This window comes from Gobius niger (genome assembly GCF_951799975.1).
Source record: "Gobius niger genome assembly, chromosome: 1".
NCBI classification, from domain to species: domain Eukaryota; kingdom Metazoa; phylum Chordata; class Actinopteri; order Gobiiformes; family Gobiidae; genus Gobius; species Gobius niger.
The window spans coordinates 8,068,865-8,094,732 of record NC_136852.1 but is presented as its reverse complement, the minus strand read 5'-3'; the positions used below and the strand labels follow the sequence as shown (position 1 = coordinate 8,094,732).

General features: G+C 43.0%; 1 protein-coding gene across 1 annotated transcript; it reads right to left on the bottom strand.

Annotated features, from left to right (window-relative positions):
- Positions 1-427: 427 nt before the first annotated feature.
- On the bottom strand, positions 428-25,790 carry igsf5b (immunoglobulin superfamily, member 5b). Its single transcript, XM_079567399.1, has 9 exons — positions 25,757-25,790; positions 23,504-23,821; positions 13,896-14,023; positions 12,218-12,467; positions 9,597-9,788; positions 5,705-5,729; positions 5,131-5,213; positions 2,167-2,228; positions 428-565 (listed from the first exon to the last, which is right to left on the bottom strand). Exons 2-9 carry the CDS (start codon positions 23,805-23,807, stop codon positions 470-472), a joined length of 1,140 nt encoding a protein of 379 aa, XP_079423525.1. The 5' UTR covers positions 23,808-23,821; positions 25,757-25,790; the 3' UTR covers positions 428-469.
- Between the last annotated feature and the right edge of the window lie 78 nt (positions 25,791-25,868).

Here is a 25,868-nt window from a genome sequence, read left to right as displayed (position 1 = left end):
TTCTTTATCTTCTACTAGATTACAACATCAGCACATGGTTTCTAATTGAACCCACCTTCACCACAGCAGCAGAACCACCAACCTCCTCAGCCTCTTCTCCACCAACAACAAACCACATAAAAAAACACCAACGATATTTTACAAAACATGATTGAAACTTTATGCAGGAGCCATAAATTGAACAGTTTTTTCAGAACAGAAGCGGCGTCTACATAAAAACAACTCAATATCTCACTATTGTATCACTCAGTAGCCGCTCATTTACAGTCTCACACTTGGACGTTTCCGATAACGAGCTGCGACTCTCTCCTCAGGTGCTGATTACTGCCGACGCCAACAACACCTTCACATCTCACGCTACCGTTCTCCCCCCCGGCTCCGGGATAAACGCCGTCATCGTTTCCACATCTTTACAACAGCAACACGCCGACCTAAAGCCGTGGTGGAAATGTATCTCACACTGTGGTGTTTACACAGTGGTGATGCTGCGGACGTTCTTCACGCTTTTCTCGCTCTGGCTGTCGCTCTGAAAGGACTGGCTGCTCGAAGAAACCACGTCAGGGACCTGGAGGGAAACAAGACAAGTGTGGATCATTATGTTTTTGGTATCATCATATACTTTGTAAGTCTAAAACGTCTGCAAATTCTACGCTTTCAGGGTCATTAGGTGCTAAATAACGAGTGCAAGCTGGAAAACCGGGCACCAAATCCGGTCAAAAAGTTTGGAAACGCTTTTATTTTGTTTTGGTTTTTCTTTTATTTCAACACGATTTACATTGTAGATTCTCACTGAAGGCTATTTAATCAAAACAGCCGCCTTTTGCTTTGATGACTGTCCAGTATATTACCATTGAGCAGAACCATCACACTGAACACGGGTTCTCCCCAAGGCTGTGTTCTGAGGCCCCTCCTGTTCACTGCTGACCCATCACCGCACTCCAAAGTACGACTCAAACCTCTCCATCAAGTTTACAGACGACACAACGGTGGTGGGCTTCATCAGCAACAGAGACGAGTCAAACTACAGGAGTGAGGTGAGCAGTGTGACCACATGGTGCACACAGAACAACCTCTCTCTAAATGTGGAGAAGACAAAAGAGATTGTTGTGGACATTCAAAGAGCGCGGGTCCAGCATGCTCCTCTATCAACGGTGCTGCAGTGGAGAGGGTGACCACCACTAAGTTCTTGGCTGTGCAAATCACAGAGAAGCTCCCTTGGACCATGCACACTACATCACTGGTCAGGAAAAGTAATCAGCGTCTCTCCGCAAGTTAAGAAGAGCCAGAGTGTTATGTGCAACTTCTACAGAGGGACTATAGAGAGCATCCTGACCAGCTCCATCACTCTGTGGCACGGCCGAAGGAGCCTAAAGCACAGCCCAGCGAGAGCAGCAGAGAAGATCTGTGGAGCCGCTCTCCCCTCCATTAAGGAGATGTACTCGACCAGACCCACAAAGCCGTCAGATGTTGTTGGACCTCAAGAACTGAGAGAATAATGGGGACGGAATTGGGGGAGAGGGGAAAAAAAGGGTCACAATTTCAAGGAGAAAAAAAAAGTGACAAACAAGTTGGGAAAAAAGTGTAAAAAATTGGGGGGAAATTGGGAGAAAAACCTTGAAAAATTAGTAAAATTATTTAGTCGCTTCTTTTTTGAAGTTTCTTGGTTGTTTCACCTCAAACAAATGATACAAATGTAAAAGGATAGAAGGGAAAGGAATAAATGATGCAGTACATGAGACGATCTGTTACTTTGTTTCTTCAGGAGCCCAGTATTTATAGACACAGATTGTATAATGTGTGTAGACCGTATAAACACACATACGGCGCTGAACCCGTGACCTTGAACAAATATGTCCGGCCCAGAGACTGCATCTCGCGCTCCTCCGATCTTTATTAGATGCTGAGGGTATTACACCGGACTTATCGATACAGAGCCCTCAGAGGAATCGATAAATCCATTAGGTCCAACCCTCCGCGGCACAATTACCTCATAAACATCGACGCGCCCAGATCTCCGCTCAGAAATAAGTAGATTACGGCCATAAAAAAACCCCCGTCATTTTCACATTCAGTCTCTGTCGGGACTCGGGGCTTTACAGATGGCGTGAATTGAGTTACAAATTCAAGAATAAATGGCGCAAACTCGGAGGGGTTTGTGTAACTTACCTTATCGAGCGAGGTTGTAATTGGGATGGGAGGCCCGATAATTAGCTCATTGAAGTAGGTTTCTGTAAATACAAGAGGGGAAAGTTAGGTAATTAGCCTCACGTCGCAGCAGAAGCACCGTTCAAAGGTTTCATTTGAAGTAATTAGGCTACTTTATCCAGATAATGCTGCTTTGCTGTGGCTTTGGAGGGTCAGCTGTGTGCATGCAGGCGGCAGTGTTGATGCTTAGATACTGATTTATTTTCTTTTAGTGAAGTGAACTTGTTTTTGTCTCCATACGGTGTATTGTTAAACTAAACAACAGACCACATGCACTGTCTGTGTACCTAAAGTGCACTTTTGTCAGTCACTAACACTGAAAGAGAGCCAAAAGCAGTGAGGTAGTGTAGCTGTGAGTGGCCAAAAAGTGGAAGTGCCACCAGTCTATCACATCATGGTTCTCTCACTGTTGTACACACCTGCCTAAAACAATGGCCATTCAGTTGACCCACTGGAAGAATTACAGTAACACACGACCACATCTTCTGGTTGTGATTCACACACACAACTGCACAAACAGTAATAGGCAACTGAACATTATTTAACAAATTCAAAACAATAACTTGATACGTCACAATAGTTCTTTAAGCAAATACGTTTCAAAATGGTACAAGCTCATCACAGAAAAGCATAAATGGAGGAAATGTATGGGCGGCCCCTCCCCAAACACCTCCCAGGTGGAAACAAAGGAAGAGGAAGCACAAAACAACCTTTCCCAATGAACCAAATACACTTAAATTAGATAAACCTTTGTGTTTTTACTGTACAGAAGGTATATGTGTAGAATGATGAGAATTAAACTAATAAGACAAGCCCAAACAAAACCCGAGATATGCATGTGCAGCTTATTAGACTATTGCAGTTGAGTGTGAAAACTATGGGACAAGTGGAGTGTAAAACTCACTTCGTCACAAGCAGCACAATTTATTTCTAAAGCAGGAGGTACTGCTAGAGGCAGCAGCTCCAACACCACCTTTGTTCATTGAAAATGAAAAGAATCAGGTACTTCAACATTCTGTCTGGTCCAAACTCAGTCCGAACTGTGAAAGCATTTCTTACCTCCTAATTTTTGGTAAATGGTCTCAACTGTTAGAGAAATGACAATGGTGTTCGAGAGGAAGAATGGGCAGCAGTCTGGATGTCTTATACAGGAGAAGTTTATTTACCATCGGTGTGACATGAACTCCAGACATTGCGCTAGTCCCACCATTCAAGTCTGTCTCTGCTTCCACAGAAAAGGGATAAATACCCTCTTGAGCGTCATACTGATATGCAAGCAAACATTCAGTGGCTGAGAGTCTGAAGCACGACAGTCAGGGCTATGACAGAGATAGTACGACTGTACAGCTTGACCCAGTATGATAAATAGCGATTTAATGTTATCCTACATCAACCTACAGTATATAGCGCTTTTCTACCTTCATCAGGTATTTATCACCTAGTATAATAATTCTGTTCAAATGTCCTCACGAAACAGCCTATTAGGTCTTAATAGTGAATATAATGTTGGCATTCGGAGAAGTGGTGCTTTACTTTGGGCTATTGGGAGATTTGGCTCTTGGTGTGTTGACGATTAAGAAAATTGGCCCTTCATCGAGCAAACTTGTCTACCCCTGAGGTATAGTGTTCATCACTGCCAATTAACGGGAGGGTATTAAGCAAAAACAGCTCCTTAGAGCTTTGAACCATGTTACAATGTTCTCATCAAAAACACCTGGAGTTGTGTTTCGATCCGCTAGAACTATTTTGAGTAATGTTTAGATCTTCACCTGTTCCCAAAATAATGAAGAAGAAGAAGAAGAAGAAGAAGAAGAAGAAGAAGAAGAAGAAGAAGAAGAAGAAGAAGAAGAAGAAGATCTTTATCTACATAGCACCTTTCACAGACATATAGTCACAAAGCGCTTTACATGAGACAATTGTACATTCACTCCACACTCGGTGGTGGTTCAGTTTCCCCTGAGGGAGATTGACAGAAGCGCTTTCGTGACTGCATACATCTGCACCAAAGGTCTCTCTGACCACCACCATTCATCCACTCACACATCATTCATCCTGGCCTATTGTACATGTTTTTTAGTGGTAGGGGAAACCGGAGGAACCTACGCAGACACAGGGAGAACATGCAAACTCCACACAGAAAGGCCCCGTCCAAGTGGCAATGGAACCCTGGACCTTCTAGCTGTGAAGCGAGAGCGCTAACCGCTGCGCTACCGTGCCGCTTAAAGCAGAACTAAGTAACTCATGCCCCTAGAGGCTATAAGCGCCACTGCAGGTGTCATAGCATTAATTTTTCGAGAGAGTAAATACTACGCTGACAGAAAAGACAAAGGGAGAGAGGGATCTTATACATTCAATTACAAAATGGAGATCATTTTTTTCACTCACACTTGGCTGTAAATACTGTTTAAGTGACGCTAGCCCGCAGTTAGCTTTGCCCGTTAGCCTGTTAGCTTCTTCTTTGTGATTCTATTAGTGTGTATTGGTGGTTTTCTGGCCGGAGACACCAGGGGGAGATGAAACACCCCCAATCATCCCATTAACACTTGTATTACCCCCAGAGGGACTACGGAAAGGATTTATTAAGGTAAACAAGTTACTTAGTACTGCTTTAATCCTTTTATCACAAAGCTAAAACACTCACCATAGCTTCACTCACCTGGGCAAATCAGGAATTGAAACTACTGGATTTTTTTTGCATTTTCTAACCAACAAAGTGTAAGACGGTGATAAAGATGTGTTAGGGATTATTACCAAATACCTGCAAAAAGCACAATACAGTAACATCCCCCTCTCCAAAACTTTTATCACAATGCACCTAAAAAGGAAGCTCCACCTTTGTTCCAGCAAAGGTCCCAACAAACTTTGAAGCAAACGATGTAACCTTTCTCAAAATCAAACTTTCAAACTTTTATGGCCCCCTCGTACCTCTGTCGCCGGAGTATCCCAGGTTGACCTTCCCCTGTGGCGCCCCAGCAACCGAGGTCCTCCCGCTCTCTGATTGGCTGAACCTGCAAATTGCCAAATAAAGAGTCCAATCACGCGAGCTAACCTTTAACTGAGATATGCAACGGCCATTTCGTGGGAGCTTTGGGAGCAGGTAATTTCCTTTTGCCTCAAAACAGCATTTCGTCTTTTTTTTTCTTCTTTTTTTTTATGCGCTCTAGGGGATAAGCTATATTTTGCATGCTTTCGCTCTAACGCTATCAAAGCTACTCATGCTGAAAATACATTCAGCTGACAAATACCAAAAACACAAAGTAGCACGCTGTATCTACTCCTTATATTCGCAATTTGAATGGTAATTTTTGCCGGTTGTATTTAATGCGTATGCTTTTGAAAAGGCACACCTCACTCTTTTATAATGGAAGAAAACAAAAGCCTATTAACTTACTTGAGAAATTAGCATTAGCCGCGTGCGCTAAATTGACTTATCCTGGTGGTTAGTCAGACGTGACGCTACACGGAGAGTGGAGATGTAAAACAAATGGTCGAGCCTTACCATATCGGTTGCTGCAGGCCCGGTTCTGAAAAACAGCAGAGGGAAAAAAAGAGGAAAATGAGCCGTGACTTGTTTATTCACTGACCACGCTACATCTATACGGAAATGGCAGAAGTTGTAAATGTCCCCGCGTTTATTTGCTTTTGCTGCAGCTGTAATATCTTAGCCCGGAGTGAATTGTCAATGCAGGAGCGCTAATGAGTTTTTGTTTTCCGCAGCTTCACGGTTTGCCAACGGTCCTTACGGCCACGGCGAAAGCGCAGTAATACGGTATAGAAGAGCGGGTGCAGATGGCGCCCGCTCCGGGAAACGTCCAAACCGAAATACTGCGTTTACAGCGTCAGGGATCGGCTCGGTCATTATGATGAAAGTTGCTGGTGCTGTGCAAAGTCTGCAGGGTGACCAGAGGATTGTAATAGTCTGTTCTGATAACAAACTTGCTTTTATAATTGAACATATGTTGTAGTAGATATGGATGTAATACAGACATTGTAGACAACAATGTAACAAACTGTTGTAGGTTCAGCAACACTATGAGTCCAAAGAATGAGATCAGCTGAACATCAACTCAATATTATTCCATCAGTGGATTTCCTATTCCCTCATGATACGGGCATATTCCAAGATGACAATGGCAGGATTCATCACATTGACACACTTCATTAGCCACCAATTCGACAAGTCTAGACCTTTACCCTTGGAGGTTTGCTCAGCCCACTTTATTGAATCATGTGTTGTTTGGGGTTGGACTAGTTAGGGCTGGTTTATGCTGGTTTAGAGCAGGTTTGGGCCTGTTCCGGCCTAGTTTGGACTGGTTTGGAGCAGTTTAGGACTGGTTTGGACCGGTTTAGAGCAGTTTTAGACCTGGTTTGGGCCAGTTTAGACCAGGTTTGGACTGGTTCCTGCTGGTTTTGACAGGCTAAGAGCTTTTTCGATTGGTTTCAACAAGGTTTAGACCAGGTCTGGCCGGACTGGTGTGGTAGTTTAGATCAGGTTTGGACTGGTTAAAGGCAGGTAACTCAGAGGTCAATCAAAAAACAAATAAACATGAACTAATAACATTGATGTTTGTTCTCCAAATGCTTAGAAAATACAAAAAAGGGTGTAGGGAGTAACATTGAAGGGTTAAAGGAACAGGCCACTGTGCGTGCCCGTGGAAGAGTTGTGATAGCTTCCAACTTCATCCCTGTTTGAAGCTATAGGAACAAGAGGCCAAATGCTGACAACATCTTTGGTCGTTGTGCGTGACTGAGCGCACGCACAAAGCTCAGGTAAGAACATATCTCAGTATGGAAAAACGGTGGGCTAAACCCCATCACCGAGGTTTTGGGTCAGCAGAGTGAACAGGAGGGGGCTCAGCACACATCCTTGGGGAGCCCCCGTGTTCAGTGTGATGGTTCTGGAGGACCAAGGGCAAAATCTTCAGAGGGATTCAGGGACCAACCACAGAACGAGGAGGGACGGCAAGACGATGCCGCACTATTCGCACCAGATGGAAGCTTGTAGTTTGTTTACGGATCCAACATGACAGCAGCAGATGCGACGCCATCTTTCGGTCAAGCTTGTGACCGTGTTCTAAATAGTTAAGCTCTAAAGTTTATTTTAGAAGAAGAACATTGGGTGTGTCATACGTCATTGGATACAATTGATACGATTGGGCTACGTGCAGACGCATATGATAGACATTCGTAGTGCCTAACAAACGGCTATGGAAAATTAATGAGTGGTTCCCAGACTAAACATCAATTGTGATATATTGGCTGGTGCTAGCAGGCTAACAAATGGATGTTTTTTACCAACACCAATGCTACAGTTTTAGCTGACTTGTATTTATTCTGTGAAATTGTTTTGGTCATGTTCATTTTTGTGTCGATGCAAGTGTATTTTGAGTTTGCTTTTCCCTCATTTTGGCAACTTGAAGGAAGATGGAAGGGATATAAATTTTTTAGCAGAAGGTAATTAGCAGTTTGATCTGAGACTCTGCTGGCAAAGATAATTCCACCGATTTTCTTCACAATCTCTGTGCTGCGTATAAACCACTCTGCCACATTATTCCTTGAGGGAAAAATATCTACACAGGTGTCACCGAGGAGCAAGGACAAGTGTATTATAAGTTTCCGGCTTAAGAATCGGCAGTTTGGGGAGAGGGTCACAAGTGTGTGTTCAGATAATCCCCGGGGCCTGAATCAGACACAGGGATTACAGAGTCCATTCCCAGGTGCTGTGTTGGTTATCTAACACACACAGGCCTCCACTCACACTCACACAAGTCATAATAGCGTGGACAACAACAACATAACAGCACCTATGCGGCCCATAAAGAAATCCCATAAACAAGAGGAACGTTGTTGCATTGTTTTCATATTCCATGTTCATCGCAATGGCAGAACATCCTCAGCCTCTTCACCATCATCCACAGGGAAATATTTTCAGTAACCTATTTTTAACTTTTCTGATCTCCTGTCTAATCTTTAAAGCAGGGGTAGGAATCACAGACTCTGGGGCCAGATGCTCCTGCATATATTCTCTGATTCCCAGCCTTCCGCAGATGATTTTGAGATTAACGATTGCGCACAACAAATCCCCAAACAAAATATAGTCAATTCCGGCCTGGTGGATGACCTTCCAGACCTGTTCATATGTCTTCTTGGCTAAAACTTTCATAGATTGTTATTTTAGTATCTACTGACTGGCAAATCCTTGTAAACTGCACACTCGTCACTTCACCATGACCAGAATCTCAACTTTTTGCCCTAGTGTCACTTGTGTGAAGGCATGACTAAATGACGGCGAGACAGCGAGGACATACAAACGCTCCAGGGATTGAACCCGGGACCTTCTAGCTGTGAAGCACGAAGTTTTGTATGGCCTAAAATATCAGGGATACTTGATACTAGGGCTGGGTTCCGTTAAACAACACCACAGGTATGGAAAAAACAAAGATATTGTATGGGTATGGAAAAAAAATCTTTTAGATAATTTAGATCCAACTTTTGATGCTGCAGGTTTAGGGACAGCATTAAAGGAAGTTACTTTGGTATTCAGCTAAAATTAATGATTTTTCCTCCCCATTTTTTTTCTCCTATTTTTTCCCAATTCTTATAGTTTTCCCATTTTTTGGTACATTTTTTGTTGTTTTTGCCCCATTTTTTTTTGTTCTTTTCCCTATTTATTCCCACATTACTGCCCATTTCTTCCCATTTCCTGCATTTTTTATCCAATTTATTCCCAATATTTTTCCACCCTATTTTTCCCCCCTGTTTTCTCCCATTTTTATTTTTTTATTCTTTTGTTTTACTATAAACTACTACTACTAATTTCTTGGGGAAAATTCCCTATTTTTTCCACACATTTCTTGACACTGGAGATGATATTGTACATTTGCAGATCTTCCACACATTATTGTTCTGTTTTCTGGCTCTACATGACAAATACTTTAGTTCAGGTATTGCTATCGAAAACCAAGTATCATTAAACTACTGGTATTGATACTGCATTGAAATATTGCCAATAGTGTTAATCCCTCTGTATATAATTATGATTTACTAAACCTTTCCCACAGTGGGGCCAGCACAGCAGTTGTTTGTATGAGGTGAAAAACCATTACTCCATCGTGTCCGAGGGTTTTACGCTCGCTCCGTGACCTGTGAGCCGTTTCCCGAGGAGCAAGGGAGCTTTGTGCTGACAACAACTGTTCTCTCTTTGTCAGAAAAAAAACACAGGGTGCCCTTGGAGGAGGCCGGAGCGGGGCAGTGCCGAGCCACAGCGTGTATCCGCCCATCTCTCTCATTACACTTTAATCGCGCTCTGTCCCGGCGCGGGGGCAGGCGGCGCGTTCTCACCTGCAGCAGCGGTTTTAAGTGGAGGAGAAGGAAGAAAAAAAAGTGCCTACTTGTTTGTCTCCTTCGTTTGAGGCAGAGGACAGTGCAGATGCAGAGCAGGGCGAGCAGCAGCAGAGCGGAGAGAGAGCCCAGCAACGCCACGGCAACGGTGCAGTCCTGCTCCACCACCTCCGCAACTAACGCACAAGGAGACGTCAGTGTACAGGAGACAAGATGCACAAGGAGAGACGCTGCAGGTGAAGCTTACTGATGCTGAAAATGTGAGGGGAGGAAATGTGTTGCAAGTCTGTCATTTTATCTTTTCATATAAAAAATAAGGCATTTCAAGCATAAAAATGTCCAGAATCTAAAGTATGCATCCAGCCAGGTTTGAATGTATGGTTTTATTTTGTTGATATATTCGTTTTTCAGAGGGGATTTCAAGATTTTTTCGTTTTGTTTTGTTGAAAGAGAAATAATCTGTAAAAAATCGAATTGTTTTTTTTTGTAGTTCAGGCTCAATAAATCCGGCTAAGAATTAGATATCAAAAAATCTCTCATTAAAAAAAGAAAAAAAAAGTACAACTGATATTTGATTTGAACATATTTAGCTCATATTTGTAGATTTATGTTTAGAAAAATAGGCTATTTACAAAAAAATATTGATCTTTATTTAACCAGGATCGTCCCACTGAGATTAAGAATCTCTTTTTCAGGGGAGTCTTGGCCCCAGAGGGGAATCTATTGTACATGTTTTAGTGGTAGGGGGAACTGGAGTACCCGGAGTAAACCTATGCAGACATGGGGAGAACATGCATACTCCACACAGAGAGACCTAGTCCAGGTGGGAATCGAACCCGAGACCTTCTAGCTGTGAGACGTGAGGGCTAACCGCTGAGCCACCGTGCCGCCCTACAAAAAAATATCTTCCAAACCCTGCCTTTAAACAGGAGATGATGCAACAACAGTTTGCCATGTAATGAGATTTTCACTTTACTGTAATAAAATGCAGCATTTTGCATTCATGTCATAATTTTGAATATCTTGTTGCATGATGCAGCCAAATCACTGGGCGAGGTAAGCCCTTCTCTTTGGTCCTCATGGCGGGGAGCTGACATTGCTGCGATACCACCCCCTGGTGGTCAGGGGCGATTCAAAAAGAAACTTTGTAAACATGATTCCAGTAGAGACTTTGCACCTCCCTAACACTAAGCCAGGCTCCAAAGAGTTTGTTTTTTTTCCCAAAAAATGCTGTGACTCATGTGACAACACTTGGCTGGATACAGTATTTTTAAACATGCTTGTTTTTGTACTGCAGAATTATAAAGTTTATAAGAAGTTTAAGCACTGTGGAGGCTCATAGCTGCTCTGGGGCTTCCCGCCATTTTCCCCTTTGAGGAACATGCTCTGTGATGCCAAAGTGCACCATGAACATTTAACAGGCCACATGGGTTCATTAAAGGAACAGGCCACCGTTTTTCCAGACTGAGATACAGTATGTTCTTACCTTAGCTTAGATGAGTTACTTACCTACTTATACTGAAAGTATTTTATCTGCACTCTTGCCCTTTTACTGTAATTGATTAATTTTATGTTGATGTCCAGAGGAGAAGGAGTGACAAAACAGAGGTTAGGTAACTTTGTGTGAACGAGCAAGAAAAATAGTGCTCAAGACAGAAATAGTGCTCAAGACAGAGCGAGTCAAAACAAGACTTAAAATAGTTCTCAAGACAGCGCAAATCTTAACAAGACTTAAAAATGCATATAACTGAAAGTATTTTATCTGCACTCTTGCCTCTTACTGTAATTGATTAGTTTTATGTTGATGTTTCTATTTGCTTTTCTTGTATTTATGCAACTGTGAAGCACTTTGAATTGCCTTGTGTATGAATTGTGCTCTACAAATAAATTGGCCTGGCCTGGCCTGGCCTTGCCTTGCCTTGCCTTGCCTTGCCTGTCTGGTCTTTGTGCCCGTGGAAGAGCTTGGTCGCTTCTAACTTCACCCCGTTTGGAGCTATAGGAATATGCTGGTAGAGGCCAAATGCTAACAATATCGGCACGGTAGTACAGCGGTTAGTGCTTGTGCTTCACAGCTAGATGGTCCGAGTTCGATTCCCACCAAGGACGGGGCATTTCTGTGTGGAGTTTGCATGTTCTCCCCGTGTCTGCGTAGGTTTCCTCCGGGTACTCCGGTTTCCCCTACCACTAAAAACATGTACAATAGGCCAGGATGTATGAGAGTGTGTTTGAGCGTGCGCATGGGGGACGACGGATGAAAATTAGCCTAAGGCTACAATCCGGTGTGGCTTGTTCATTAACTTGCACTGTCCCTACCAAATAAACCATAAATAATAATAGTCTTTTTATGTGACTGAGGGCACACACAGACCAGACAGGTAAACTCGTCTAAGCTCAGGTAAGAACATATCTCAGAATGGAAAAAATGTGAACTATTCCTTTAAGGGGCTGAATGGCTGATCTCTTGTACACATGTTGTGTGGCCTGCCAGACGCTCCACCTTTCTGCACCCATATGATGCTGCCACTTTTATAATGTGAGAACTCTAGAAATCAGATCATCAGATTTTAGATTGTGAGTAAACATAGCCATTGTGTTTATGTCTTTACAAAGCTGACCCACCTACTTTTCACAGTTTCTCTCCCTCTGACTGGCATTTTAGTCGAACTTTAACCCGAATACATTTTTGTTTTATATGTGCTGCGTCTTAGGACAGTAGGTGTCTTACCCACGGTGAGGCGAACCGTGCTGTTCAGTGGAGCTCTCATGGCCGACACAGACACCAGACAGTGAACATCGCTGCTGAAGGAGGCCGTGATGCTGAGGTTACTGCTGACGGAGAACTGCCCCTGTCCCGTCCCCGCTGAGCTCATGTTATAGGCTGCACTGCTCACCTGCACAGAGAAGAGATACATGACGGTAATCTACGAGGGACAGCGAGTCTAAAACTGCAGAAGTGGATTTATAGAAGAAGTCTAAAGTAAAAAGAAGAAAAGTTAAATTTGTTTGTTGGTTAAAGTGATTGCAAAATGAGGAGAGAGAGAATTCATGTGCAAGTAAACGATCGAGCTCCCTCCCCTCTCCCTCCTGATTGGCCGGTTCACAGGAAACCTCATCTCATTGGTCAAAGTGATGGCACCGGGGATTTTGATTAATGTCTGAGATCAAATTGCAGGCCCAGGTGGTCACATACAGTGGGAGGAAAAAGTGAGCACACCGTGCGGAATTCCTTACATTTCTGCCTTTAATTTTATTGGCCAAAACATGTAAACATTCACAGGACAGGGAGGAACAAGCAAGTGCACCCCCTGAATCTCACTGAACAGCAGCAGTTTTGTAAAGAGGAATGGTCCAAGATTCATCCTGACCTTTGGTTTGCAAAAGAACACTTGGATACTCCACAGCACTATGGACAAATATTCAGTGGACTGTTTGACCCAAAGTTGAAAAGTTTGGGAGGAACACACAACGTCATGTGTGGAGGAAAAATGGAACAGCACAGCAACATCAAAACTCTATCCCCACTGTGAAGTTTGGAGCAGAAGAATTGTGGTGTGGGGCTGTTTTGTTGCCTCAGGGCCTGGACAATGTGACATCATCAACAGAAAAATGAATTCACAAGTTCATCAATATATTTTGCAGAAAAACCTGAGACATTCACAACAGCATGTGAATAAGTAAGTACACCCCTGTATTAAATATATGGCTGAACCTTCTTTTGCAGCAATAACAGCTCACAACGATCAGGATGAATCTTAGACCATTCCTCTACTGCAGTTCAGTGACATTCAGGTGGTGTACTTACTTATTCCTCCCTGTCCTGTGAATGTTTACATGTTATGGCCAATAAAATTATGATAAAATGTAAATGTTTGGGTGGTATTAGTTCAAGCAGACACTGTTTAATCATTCTTGCAGAAATGTGAGAAATTCCACACATTGTACTTCCTTAAACCTCCTTAAAGATTTAAAAGTACATACTTTAAGTTATGCATAATGTCACTACCACTGAATTGGACCTACTTGAGTAACATTGCAGTAAAGTGTCTTTGCTCTTACTTGAGTAAAAAAGTTACTTGTGCCACTGTGAGTACATTTTAAGTACATTTTAAGTACTTAATTAACACTTCCTCCAGGTCCTATTATTTTACTTGGGGATTTATTTGGGTCACTTCTTTTTACTTATTACTATATTTTGCTACTTGACCCCCCTCTGGAAAGGAGAATGCCACTCCCACCAGTTGCTTTAAAGTATCTTAACTTAATATAAATAAGTAATAAGTAAATAAGTACAATCCTCTACTCTTTTACCTGAGGACAGAGGAACAAGCCTAACCCGGCAGAGCGCTCACCTCTCTGCCGTTGAGCCGCCAGTGCAGTGTGGGCCGAGGGGACCATCCCGCTGCTTGACATTCAAACTCCAGCGAGTGCCCTTTCAAAGCCATCCTGGACTCCCCCGAGATCCGCACACTGCCCTTTTCTGCAGAGACAAAAGCACCGCGTTTCACTATTTACATTTTGGTCACGCATCGTTGTAACATTTGCATAAGCGCGTCAGACAGTCCACACTTTGATTGACTTCCACATGTTTAAGCTCTGCTAATATTGGGAGTTTTTTCTTTAGTATTACTTGATGTGACTGTATAAGACTCATTTGATTATTTTTGCTTGTGAGTTCTTGTATTTCAGTCCCAGTCACTCAATCATGATGCCAACTAAAGTAAGACCTACACTCGACAGTCGCCGCCATATTGTTCCAAACTTACCTGCTGTTTACTGCATTTTTTTGTAGAGAATGTCTGTCCTCTAAGCTCTTAACCCCCGCATTAACCAAGCCCTTTTCTCCAATTCAGCTTTACCCAAATCTAAAGGCAAAGCTAAAGGTTTTTGTGACTTTTGTTGTTGCGTTTTCATCACCTTTTTGCCGATATTTTCAAGAAGCTTTTAGATTTGGGAGAAAACTGTGCTCGGTTAAGGCAGGGGTGAAGAGTTTAAAGCAGAAAAAAAATCTCACTGTAAAACGTATTTAGATATAAATGCAGCATTACTCCATGTACAGAAAGTTTCAGACAATTACAAACTGTTTTTCAGCTGTTTGAAGACAATGATCAGTCATTATGGGGCCGCCTTTGCTCTGCCTGATCCCGTCAGACCTCAGAAGCTAAGCAGGGTCGGTACTTGGATGGGAGACTGTTTGGGAACAACAGGAAGCCTGAGGTGAATGTTGTGTGTGAGTGAGTGATCGGAGGGGCTGATGGCGCAGACTGGTTGCCTCGTCAGGGCAGCTGTGGCTACAATAGTAGCTTACCACCACCAAGTATGGAGTGAAGGAAGTGTCTTCGAGTGTCCACAAAAGCACTATATAAAACCAATGCATTATTATTTCAACCTGAAAAGACTCAGAGACAGAATGCGTTGGGGAAGTTTTATTGAACGTGAATCATGATTGGGGTCAGACCCCGGCGGAAGATTGCAGTAATGATATGGAATACATGGCATTGATGGATGATAGCCCGGAGCCCGGACACTCGTGGTGGCAGGACGAGACCCGGGACGGCGAGTTGATGATGATGAGCAGAGCCGAGGAGAGGCCAGGTGGAGGAGGGGCGCAGCACGGCTGGGAAACGGCCAAGTAATTGAGCTTAAGAAGGGGATTCTGGGCGACGAGTGGCTGCAGCAGTATGAGCAGCTGCGATGATTGGCTGATGTGAAGGTGCGGCCTGAGCTGGGCCGTGATTGTGATTGGTAAAGGCTGCCGTTGAGGCGATGAATGAAGGCTGCAGGTGCGTCTTCCAGGTTGAATTTGCGCTGAAGCTTCATGCTCCTGATTGGATCAAATGCACTTTGTTTTAGCCAATCACAGCCAAGTGTCTAAACAGCAAACCAAAAATCTCTAATTTTATTTAGTTTTTGAAAAATGTTATACATATGTTAGTGAGATTGTTTTATCTTCTGTTGCTGTGTTGTTAATTATTATCAATATGGTGTTTCTATTTATCGGCAATACTGCCTCGTGATTGGCCCATTTGGCCCAAACCACTGGTGGTTTGGATTCAAACAGATCGGTGGGAGCAGCAAAAGGTGGATTCTTGTATGTTTATGCACAAATACCTTGAGGAGTTACCAACACCCTGTGGTAGTTAAAATCCCTTTTGCCAAATCAATGGAAACAATGGAGAGTCTGCAAGTTATGACTGTTGTGCTTTTAAAACTTGTCCTTGATTTACTTGTTTATATTAGTGGCAATGTGCAATATGCATGACTTTTTAAGCAATTAAAGTATTCGCAGCACACAATTTGAACCTTTTCCTTTTGTATACTGTAGGGCAGTGGTTCCCAAAGTGGGGTCCGGGGCCTCAGAGGCACTACAGGGGGGCCCTAAAGCTTGTCTGCAAAACAAGTACAATGTAAAAAGGTCATTTTGAAAGGAAAAATACATTTATCTAGTTTTTTTAATGTCATTTTCGATGTAAAAGTAAAAAATCCTTTGAATGGAGTAGACTATTATGATTTGGAGGCCCCGAGAGTTTTTCTGATCGCTAAGGGGTCCGCAATGTCCTGGACTTTGGGAATGGCTGCTGCAAGATAATGGGCTGATGCTTTGTCTTCCCATGACAACAGAGATTTTTCTTAATTTTTATCCTGAAAGAAACATTTTAAAGCCTTTTCTCTCGGTTTTTGCCAGTATTAGCAGACGCTGTACATTGACCTATACGAACAATTTTTCATTTTCCACCCTTGATAGATGAAGTTTTATATTTCATCTCTCTCTGTGATTGATCGCTTGCCTCAAAGTCGTCTTCTCGCTTTCGCTCGCAGCCAAATAAGCCACTTAGGTCCGCGTGTGCGCCGTACTGTATCTCATACGCGCAATCTATTGGCCCTGGCGATGGGAGGCAGAGGGGGGAGCGCACGATTGCTACAGACAAGGAGATGATTACAGGAGCCGCGGAGTGTTGTCGGCGGGAATGACATGTCGGAGTTGATTTAGGCGCAGACCTGGTGATGCTCCGCGCGCCTTATTGGCCGTCGCTGTTCTCCCCGGGCGCTGATTTGATGTCATAAACATACAGTGATATGGAGAGTGCTCGGGACTGTGCGGAAAGGGGGGAAAAAAGGGCTCAAAACAAAGCAGGAACACACTCGCTCTGATGAGAGGCTGGGAGATGTTCAGAGATGATTGATAGATGCTGGAAAAGTGGACATCATTGATTGTGATGCTGCAGGATGAGGTTTGTCAAACACAGAAGAAGATGTTCAACGGCTGAATCAAACTGCACTATCTGGAAGCATGTAGTGTGTTTTTTTTCTGCAGCAAATTTTGCAAAGACTGGTTTCCAAACTTGCTCTGGTTTCCAAAGTGCTGTTTCTCTTCTTTTCTCTCCCCCCTCGCTCCCCTTGACAAGAAACATTCGTAGCATTCTGTCAGAGCGAGCTGTTAGGTGTTGCTTTGAAGTAGTGCCACTTTGGCGGTCATTTTTGCCTGTCGAGGCTCTGCGGTGGAAGGAAAAGTGTTGCCAAATTGGATGGTAAGGTAAGAAAAGCACTTCCTGGTTATGCAGCGTAAACAGGAGGTAAACAGGAGTAGAACTAAGAATATCTCAAACATGCACAAATCCCTCAAAACACAACTCCAAGTCCATTATTTTGATGAGAGGACAACATTGCAATATGGTGGTCCAAAAGCCTTACAGTTAACACCACCGTCTGCTCCAATTTAATCTTGGAGGCAAAGATATTCAACTAGAGAAGCACTGATCCAGCTTTTCGGCCTCTGATACCGATACTGGGAATTTGAGTATCTGTCCATATCCGATATTAACCGATACCAAGACACTTTCTTAAAGGAACAGGCCCCCGTTTTTGCATACTGAGATATGTTCTTACCTGAGTTTAGACGAGTTGATGCGTACCTGTCTGGTTGTTTTGAGTGCCCTCAGTCACGCAAAACAACCAAAGATGTTGTTAGCATTTGGCTTCTCCCAGCATATTCCTATAGCTGGAGTTGGAAGCGACCAAGCTCTTCCACGGGCACAAAGACCAGACGACCGTATCAACTCGTCTAAGTTCAGGTAAGAACACATCTCAGTATGGAAAAACCGTGGCCTGTTCCTTTAAAAGTGGCTGCGGTGAGTGAAAAAGTGTATGGTTCTTTATTCTGCAGAGTGAGACAAAAGTCTAATCTTTTCTTGCAAATGAGATGTTAATAAATCATAGGGTATTTATCAATGAACTGTAATGTATGAACATTAGACAAGAATTAATGGACTTTTCGACATTAAATAGAATATATAGCAGGCTTTAGGTTGCATTAATATAAACGACTCATGTAAAGTGATCTGACCATTACAAAGTTTGATCAGTTATTTCTTAAACTAAAGGCAGAGGCTATAGAACCATCTGACGGCCAGCTACTGTCTCCAGTGACCAAGGATTCACACCACATTATTTTTGTCTTGAACGGCTCAACATGTGTTTTTTGTTGATTTCATGCATTTAGTATTGGTTCGAACGATAGAATAAATGATAAGTTATCAGACAAACTTGATTTAAAACAGGTCATTATATATTGCTAAATAAACCTAATCCAAACCGTCTTCCAACCCCTGGCCCTAACACTAACCAGTAAGATATTGTCCATATCAAACATATGAACCGTCCAATGGCATCGCAGACACTTCATAAACTAAAATACAAACACTTGGCCGCTCCAGCAGTGGCAGAACATATTTTATTACTTAAGGTGATTCAATCATGATTTCTATCCCTGCCTTAATTAGTTCATATTAGCATTAGCATACTGTTGCTAGCCGCGGCGATTGAAAATACATTTGTGGAGGATAAAACTAACTCAATGATTGGTTTCTCCAGGTTCTGAGCCGATGCACGATTTAGTTTTTTTCAGCATCGGCTCCAATATCCGACACCAATGCTATCGAATCGGTGCATCACTATATTAAACTCTTTGTATTTTTCTGCTTAAATGATGTGAAAGATGAGCAGAGAACACTTTTTCAAACACATCTTACTGTCAGTCCTCAAAATTCAAGCCTCCTCTTACATTGCTCTGCAGCGGCCCCGTCACCACAGGCTGTTCCTCGCTCGTGTCTGATTTATCTCAAAGCTTTCTCTCGCATTGCAGATTCGGTTCCCTCTCGGCAGCCCGTGCGGCGGCCATATTGATCCTTATGTCGTGTGTGTGTGTGTGAGCGAGAGAATAGTGACAGAGTAGCAAAAGCGCACTGTGTAACTCTTCATATTTACATCAGGCTCATATCGGACAATTAACGCGTGGGGGGTGACGGGGGGGGGGGGCTGATGGCACACGCTGTACGGTCCAGGGGCCGCGGCGGGATTTACGGGCCCGTCCCAACAGTAAATTGGACCCCGCAGCGCACAAATCACGGCAGAGTTGCTGAGTGTTAGCGTCGTGTGCCAGGATAGACAATTAATGGCGGGGCTGTGTCAGGTCATAGTGATGGCGTGCGTCTGATTCTTCATACACCGCTGGGAACGCTGCATCTGCCCGGGCGGGATTTGTGGCCCTCACTGCGAGAGAGAGATGCCCCCCCCCCCCTTCAGCGTGATGTACCGGGAGACAAGGGTCATTGGTCCGAGGGCTATTCCCTTATGAAGCATCGGAGTCATTTGTGAATCCGTTTTAAGATGAGCTCTCAATTTACACTTGGAAGTGAACAAAGACACTTCGGGGGAAAATGAGCAGAGAAAGAAACTGATGAGAGGTCACTGGTGGAGTTTGGGAATAGTGTCAAGTCTCTATAGAGAACAAAAGTAAACAAAAAAATAACGCCTTTGGCCAGTATACCCAGGACAGTTTGAGCCCTCTGTCCCATGTATCAGTAGATTTCTGCTAAACTATTAATTTGTCCCTGTTTTACACCAGCTCTGTCCCAGGTGGACCGGTTTTTCGCCAGTACCAGGCCTTAAAGCTGTACTAAGTAACGTGTTTACCTTAATAAATCCTTTTCATAGTCCCTGCGGGGGTAATACAAGTGTTAATGGGATGATTGGAGGGTCTTTCATCTCCCCCTGGTGTCTCTGACCAGAAAACCATGTTTGCAACTTGACTGCCACCGGTGCGGAGAAAGCAATACACACTAATGTAATCACGAAGAAGAAGCTAACATGCTAACGGGCAAAGCTAACTGCGGGCTAACGTCACTTTAAACAGTATTTACAGCCAAGTTTGAGTGAAAAAAAATATTTCCATTGTATAATTGGATGCACAGTAACCCTCTCTCCCTTCGCCTTTCCTGTCAGTGTACTACACCTGCAGTTGCGCTTATGGCCTCTAGGGGGAAGAGTTACTTAGTACTGCTTTAAAGGGACTATACAGAGTTTTAAAATGTTAAAATTAAGTATTTTCCTCCCCCTACATGCTCCAACAATGTCCTAATGTGTAGAATGAGCTCAGACCAGTTCACCACAACTGCCTCTAAAATCCTGCACTGTCACTCAAAAAGGTGTTACTGTGGGTCCGAATTGCCGTCATGCAAAAGCTTAATATAGAAGGTGCAGTTACACGTATGACCTGAGGTGGCAGTAGTGAGTATATAATGGCCAACTTACATCCAGCTCTTTTAAATTAGCAACTTACTACAATCCATGTGTGAAAAGGATGTCTCATGTTCCCTGAACTACTTTTTCACAATGAGTCTGATGAATCCTGGCTTTGTTGTTTTGTCTTGGAAACTGCCCAGGCCATCAGGGAAAAGAGAAATCTATTGATGGAATACATCCTGGTAACTCAGGATGTTCAGCTCAGTCTTTGGGTACAAAGTGTTGCTGAACCTATACCTGACCAACTGCAGCCACCCCAGATCAGAACAGAAAAGTCATTTCCTCATGGTGGAAAAAAGTAAGCAGCAGTTTGCTAAAAGCTATAGCCCTGATTTCTTTACTCCCCTAATTTATATGGAGATGTAAACAAGTTACAGCTATCGATCGCGCTTGCTTCCGGGCGGTTGTGGATTTTGGGCTGTAATCACTAAAAGGGAATTCCCTCATGTAGCCCGGGGCGTGCAGATTTCCTCCGCAGTGCCTTTAGCTTTGGGAGGTAAGAACTCCCAACAGAAGTGCAAAACGCAGCTGATTCTAATCTCCCCCCGCTGGGCTGACCCGAAGTGCAGCAGGGGCGCGAGGAGAGGCCGAGCGCCGTCTGTAAATCTGCACCTGGTATTTATAACCAGCGGCCGATCAATTTGGCCCCTCCCGGGCTCCCCCCCCCCCCCCCCCCCACGCTGTCGCCAAGAGTTTCAGCCGGGCCATCAAACACTCGCCGCAGAGATTGGAATGATTTGCTTCTCATCGCTGGTCCCTAAGGCGGCGCTTTTACCAAAACACTAAAAACTTTTCTGCCATCGATTCGTCCACCACGGCGTAATAAATCAAGGGCGGTTCATTAGGATGTGTGCTCTGGGAGGTGAGGCAGTAAATGGTGCTGTGTTGTCACAAGATAACTTAGTTTAAAAGTGCTGGTGATTACATTTTCATTTGAAAGTTTCGCTTTAAAATGACAAACGGCTCCTCCTTCGACTCCCGCGCTCATTGTTTTTGTCGCGGTCACCGAAAACACGTCTGGAGGCGTCGAAGGTGAGAGGCAGAACGAGCCGCTGGTCTTTTCAGAATTCGTTATTGAGATGTTTTTGATCAAAATGATGTTTCTGCAGATTTAGATTCACCGAGGTCACAAGGAGGGAACTGTGAAATCTATTGTAATCTAGTTAAAAAATGTGGAGTCAAAAGAACAGTTACAGGCTCTAAAATGTGCTGATGTTCATTAGATGTTGTGGGAAATTGATGATTTTTAGCTAATTTTAGTTTTATAATGCTATTGAATGTTTTTTAGGAGTTTAATCTATGTGCTTTAAGTTTCAGTTGTAACAATACTCCATTTCTTGCTCTTGCATTCTTTTGCTCAAACCTGTGGAGACGTTCGGTGCCCTCACCGGAGTTGTGAAAAATAACTCCATATAAGGCAACAGGAAGGACCTGCTGACCTTGGCCCAAGCTCCACTCATCTTCTATCTCTTCGTGAACGTCAAATGTTTTCTGATATATATTTGCAAGAGCGCAGTTAGACGGTGCCGTTTCCTGGAACTGCCCCGTTTGGGCACCGTGTATATTGTTAGGGACTTTAGCATTCAGAAAACCTGTGTATAGAAATTGTAATTGTTATAGGGAATAAAACTTCTTTGACTAAAGCAACTGAACTCTGGTGGTTTCTCCTCGGACCTTGGGATCAACGAATATGCTTGGTGAGACCTTTTTTTAGACTTTAATATTTTAAACTTAACTGTTTAACTGTGTTTAAAATGATCTTATGGAGTCAGACCTTATGTAAATTTAGAGTTTTAATATTTCCTGTGAAATCGCCCACAATGTGCACCCAACCCACAATAAGCAGAAAAAACAGATCAGAAGTCACTTTTATATATGTTCATTTTTAATATGAAATATATAATTAATAAAGAATTCTCAAAGTTTCCCAGAGTATCCGGCTTGGTAACTGTTTCTGGAGGGAGTACGCCATTTGTACTTTCTATTTTTAGTTATATAAAGTTTTTAAATATAAAAGACTACCGAGCCTCAAAGGGAGTTTTTCTGCATTTCTTTCACCTTGTTCTGAATCTGCCCGGTTTAAAAGCAACAAAAAAATATGTATAGTATGTGACACAGGCAGCAGAGGGACAGGGGCCCCACAGCAGCGGGGGCTGAGGGGGCCCCACTGGGAAACACTTACACAGGATTATGATGATGCATAAAAATAACAGGAAAATAAATACCAGATAAATGATGATAAATAGAATAAATTATCAAATTTACTTCCCAGTTTCGGTTTTACCAAAATCAAAAAGCTTCTTGGCCAGTGTAGCGGTTCATTTGAAAGCTAAGACCAGCAAAACTGATCGTAACATTTTTGTCGCCTTGTCGCCGCATTTTTATCCCATTTTGGCAGTTTTTGTGGCTTTTTCATTGCTTTTTTTCTTTCCTTTTTTGACGCTTTTTTGTCTTGTCTTGTCTTGTTGCTTTTGTGTTGCTTTTTCATCACTCTTCAGTTGTGTTTTTGTCACTTTTTTATTGTGTTATTGTTGCTTTTCCGTTATTTTGTTGTGTTTTCATCCTCGTTTTCGACGCTATTTTGGCGCTTTTTTCAAGAAGCTTTTAGATTTGGGTCAAGTCGAACTGGAGGAACGGTGCTCGGTTCAGGTGGGGGTTAAGAGGTTAAAGGTTAAAGGTATATTTCAGGATTTTTGACATAGGGCCTCATTTCCTAGTTATCCAGAGTGTTGCTGATACCTGGAGATATTTTATTATTTTTATTTTTTTTAATTATTATTATTTTTTGTAATTCATGCAGTTCTTATGTTTGAAGAGTTCTGTGGTGCTAGGCTAATGCAAGGCTAGTGCATTTCTATGGTATCCGCTAGCCTGCATTAAAAAACAGTCTTACGCACTCCACAGTGCACCTGAGGCAAATCACTTACAACTCCAGACTAATGATACAAATGTCTGTGTCAATAGAATATTTTTTGGAATATAACTGCCCTTGCATCACATGAATGATCGCATTTTGAGGGACTATTTTCTAGCAGATCACTCCGCCGCTGCGTAGCTTATACAACCACGAAGCTGATGCTGCTCAAATACAAGGTATTTTAAATGCAAAATGGTTAAAATTATTCTATCGACACAGACATTTATATGGTTAGTCTGGCGTTATAAGTGATTTTCCTCAGGTGCACTGTGGGTCAGACTGTTTTTAATGCAGGCTAGCTGATACCATAGAAATGCACTAGCCTAGCGCCACGTAACTCTCCAAAGAGAAGAACTGCATATTTACAAAAAAAATATCTCCAGAAATCAGCAACACTCTGGATAACTAGGAAATTAGGCCCTGTGTCAAAAATCCTGAAATATCCCTTTAAGTCACACTCACCTTGGACATAGAGACGGGCCGTCCTCTTGTCGACTTCCTGGAGGTCACAGCTCACCTCTCCCTCGTGCTGCCTCCGGGTGTTCTTCAAGACCAAAGACCAGCCGTCTCCGTGAGAGGAGGAGAACTTCTCAGCCGTGATGTTGGGGTTTGTGGACGGCACCAGGCCGCTCTGCTGGGGGATGGTCAGGACCGTCTTTCCGTTCAACTGCCAGATCATAGCGCCCCACCGCGGGTGTTTGGTGCTGCAGGTGAAGCGGGTCTCCTCTCCGGCCAGGACTGTCTGTGAGTCGGGGCTCAGCGTCATCTCAGCTCCCAACGCTACGAAAATAGATCAAGGACAAGGCAGGTTTATTTGTAGAGCACAATTTGTTGTTCACAAAGTCATTCAAAGTGCTTTACATAGAAAGGAGGCTGCACACAGTCACAAGGTAAACTCTCATTTACATAAGAGTTCTTTGAAGAAGGGATTTTGTTCATCATGAAACTGTTAGGTTAAATGCCAAGAAAGACACTGGCAAATACTACAGACAGATGTAGTTGGTTCACGAGGTTCAAACTCAAATCACTGTCGTAGCTAGTTCAAGTCTGGGCCTGAGTCATTAGAATAAAATTCAAGTTGAGTCGCTATCACCTATCAGTCTAAAACTACTTAAAGCGGGGGGACCTTTCCTGTTTAAACTGTGAAAGCTTTAGGCCCCCCGAAACCAGTAAATTGGTAAGAGCTCTTACGCCAAACCGGACGTGCGTCAGTGTCCGCCATGACAAGAAGCTTCCGAATTGGGCTGTTAGTTAAAAGGGGTTATGAAAAGAAGCCTCAATGCTAACTATCATAGCCGCTTTAGCATAGGGACCTCTGGTGCTAACTAACCGGTGATTAGGAGCTATGTGGCATCCCATGAGCCCCTGCTCCAATCCCCCCACCCCCCTGGGCCCCACCCTCAGTGATTCATGTGCAACCACTGTTGATTGACAGGGGCACATTTAATAATACAAATAAGATTCTGCACAAGCCAAACTTTATAAAAGTGACAAAATACATGTTGTCGTCACCACAGCTCAGTCACATGTCAGTGTGATTAAATGAAGACAGTTTGTGCTTTTGCTTTCATTTTGTAGAAACTTAAGCCACATGGCTAATTTGTATACTGTAGCTTTATGAATCAGCTGTTGAGATAAAAAACAAACAAAAAAAACAGGAACATTTGGATTTTTTTTTCTCCTTAAATGTCTTTGTTTGGACACTATGTTGTTGTTGGACACTATACAGTGGAGGGGGACATGCGCTTTTGTTTGGCCTGCAGTCTGCCAATAACCTTAAAAAAGAAGAACAGCAGCAGTTGGTGATTTCACTTCCCCTTCCCCTGGGTAAGGACGGTCGAATTGGGCGAATAGCTCTGAAGCTCTAGTTCACTAACTGCATAGAGATCTAACAGTCGACCCCATGAAATGTTAAGGATTAGTTGCTATAGTGTTTGTACTTAGAGGCTATAATTTGATGATTTCAGACGCAGCCTTCGTCTTGGCCCAAACTTGTTTCTTGCTCTCACAATGCAAATCCAAATTGTTAAAGCAAATTAATGTTATGAACATTTCACACAGCTTTAAGCAGTGACAAAGTGAAGCAGGGAGACCACACCCAAAATAAATTGCACTCTTTAGATTCTACTTCTATCTTCAGTCGCTCAATAAAAAGATAGGCGAAGACAAAGCAACAAGATCGTTTTATACAACAAGTCTGAGTGTGGGATTTTAGGACTACAGTACATTTCTGGCTCCATGTATCAAGTATAATTCAAAGTCCATGTCCATGGATCACTGCACTGCATGTGTGAGAAAATATGAAAATACTGAAAGTCAAATCAAGTTGTTTTTGTGCGGAGTTGCTTCACAGCGCTGGACCAAACAACAAAACTGTGAAATAAAAAGTGTAAAAGTTGTTTTGATTTTTAGCTCTAGGCCTTTTTTGACATTTATTTTAAAGCTCAGAAATGATGTTGCTACAAAGGTTACAAAGTCTACAAGTAGAGCATTTACCTACTGATAGTCAGGGAAGGTGAACAGATACAGAGATCCCCTTTCTACTCACAGAGAAAGGCCACCATTCTGAGGTGAATTAAACTGGAACTAGCCATTAGCCATTAGCCCTGGTTTTAATTAACAGCCTGTTGTTTCTTTGTGGAGGCGCTGCATGTGAAAACAACAAACACCGGGAGCTCTTCCATCAAACAGCAGCCGCCATGTTTGAGCTCTTACCTCGAGAAGTGCAGCGGAGCAGGAGAACGACGACAAGGAGGGGCACCATTTTCAAGAGTCACTGCATTATCCTTGATTTTCAAAAGCCTGTGAAATGGAGGACAGTTATTTT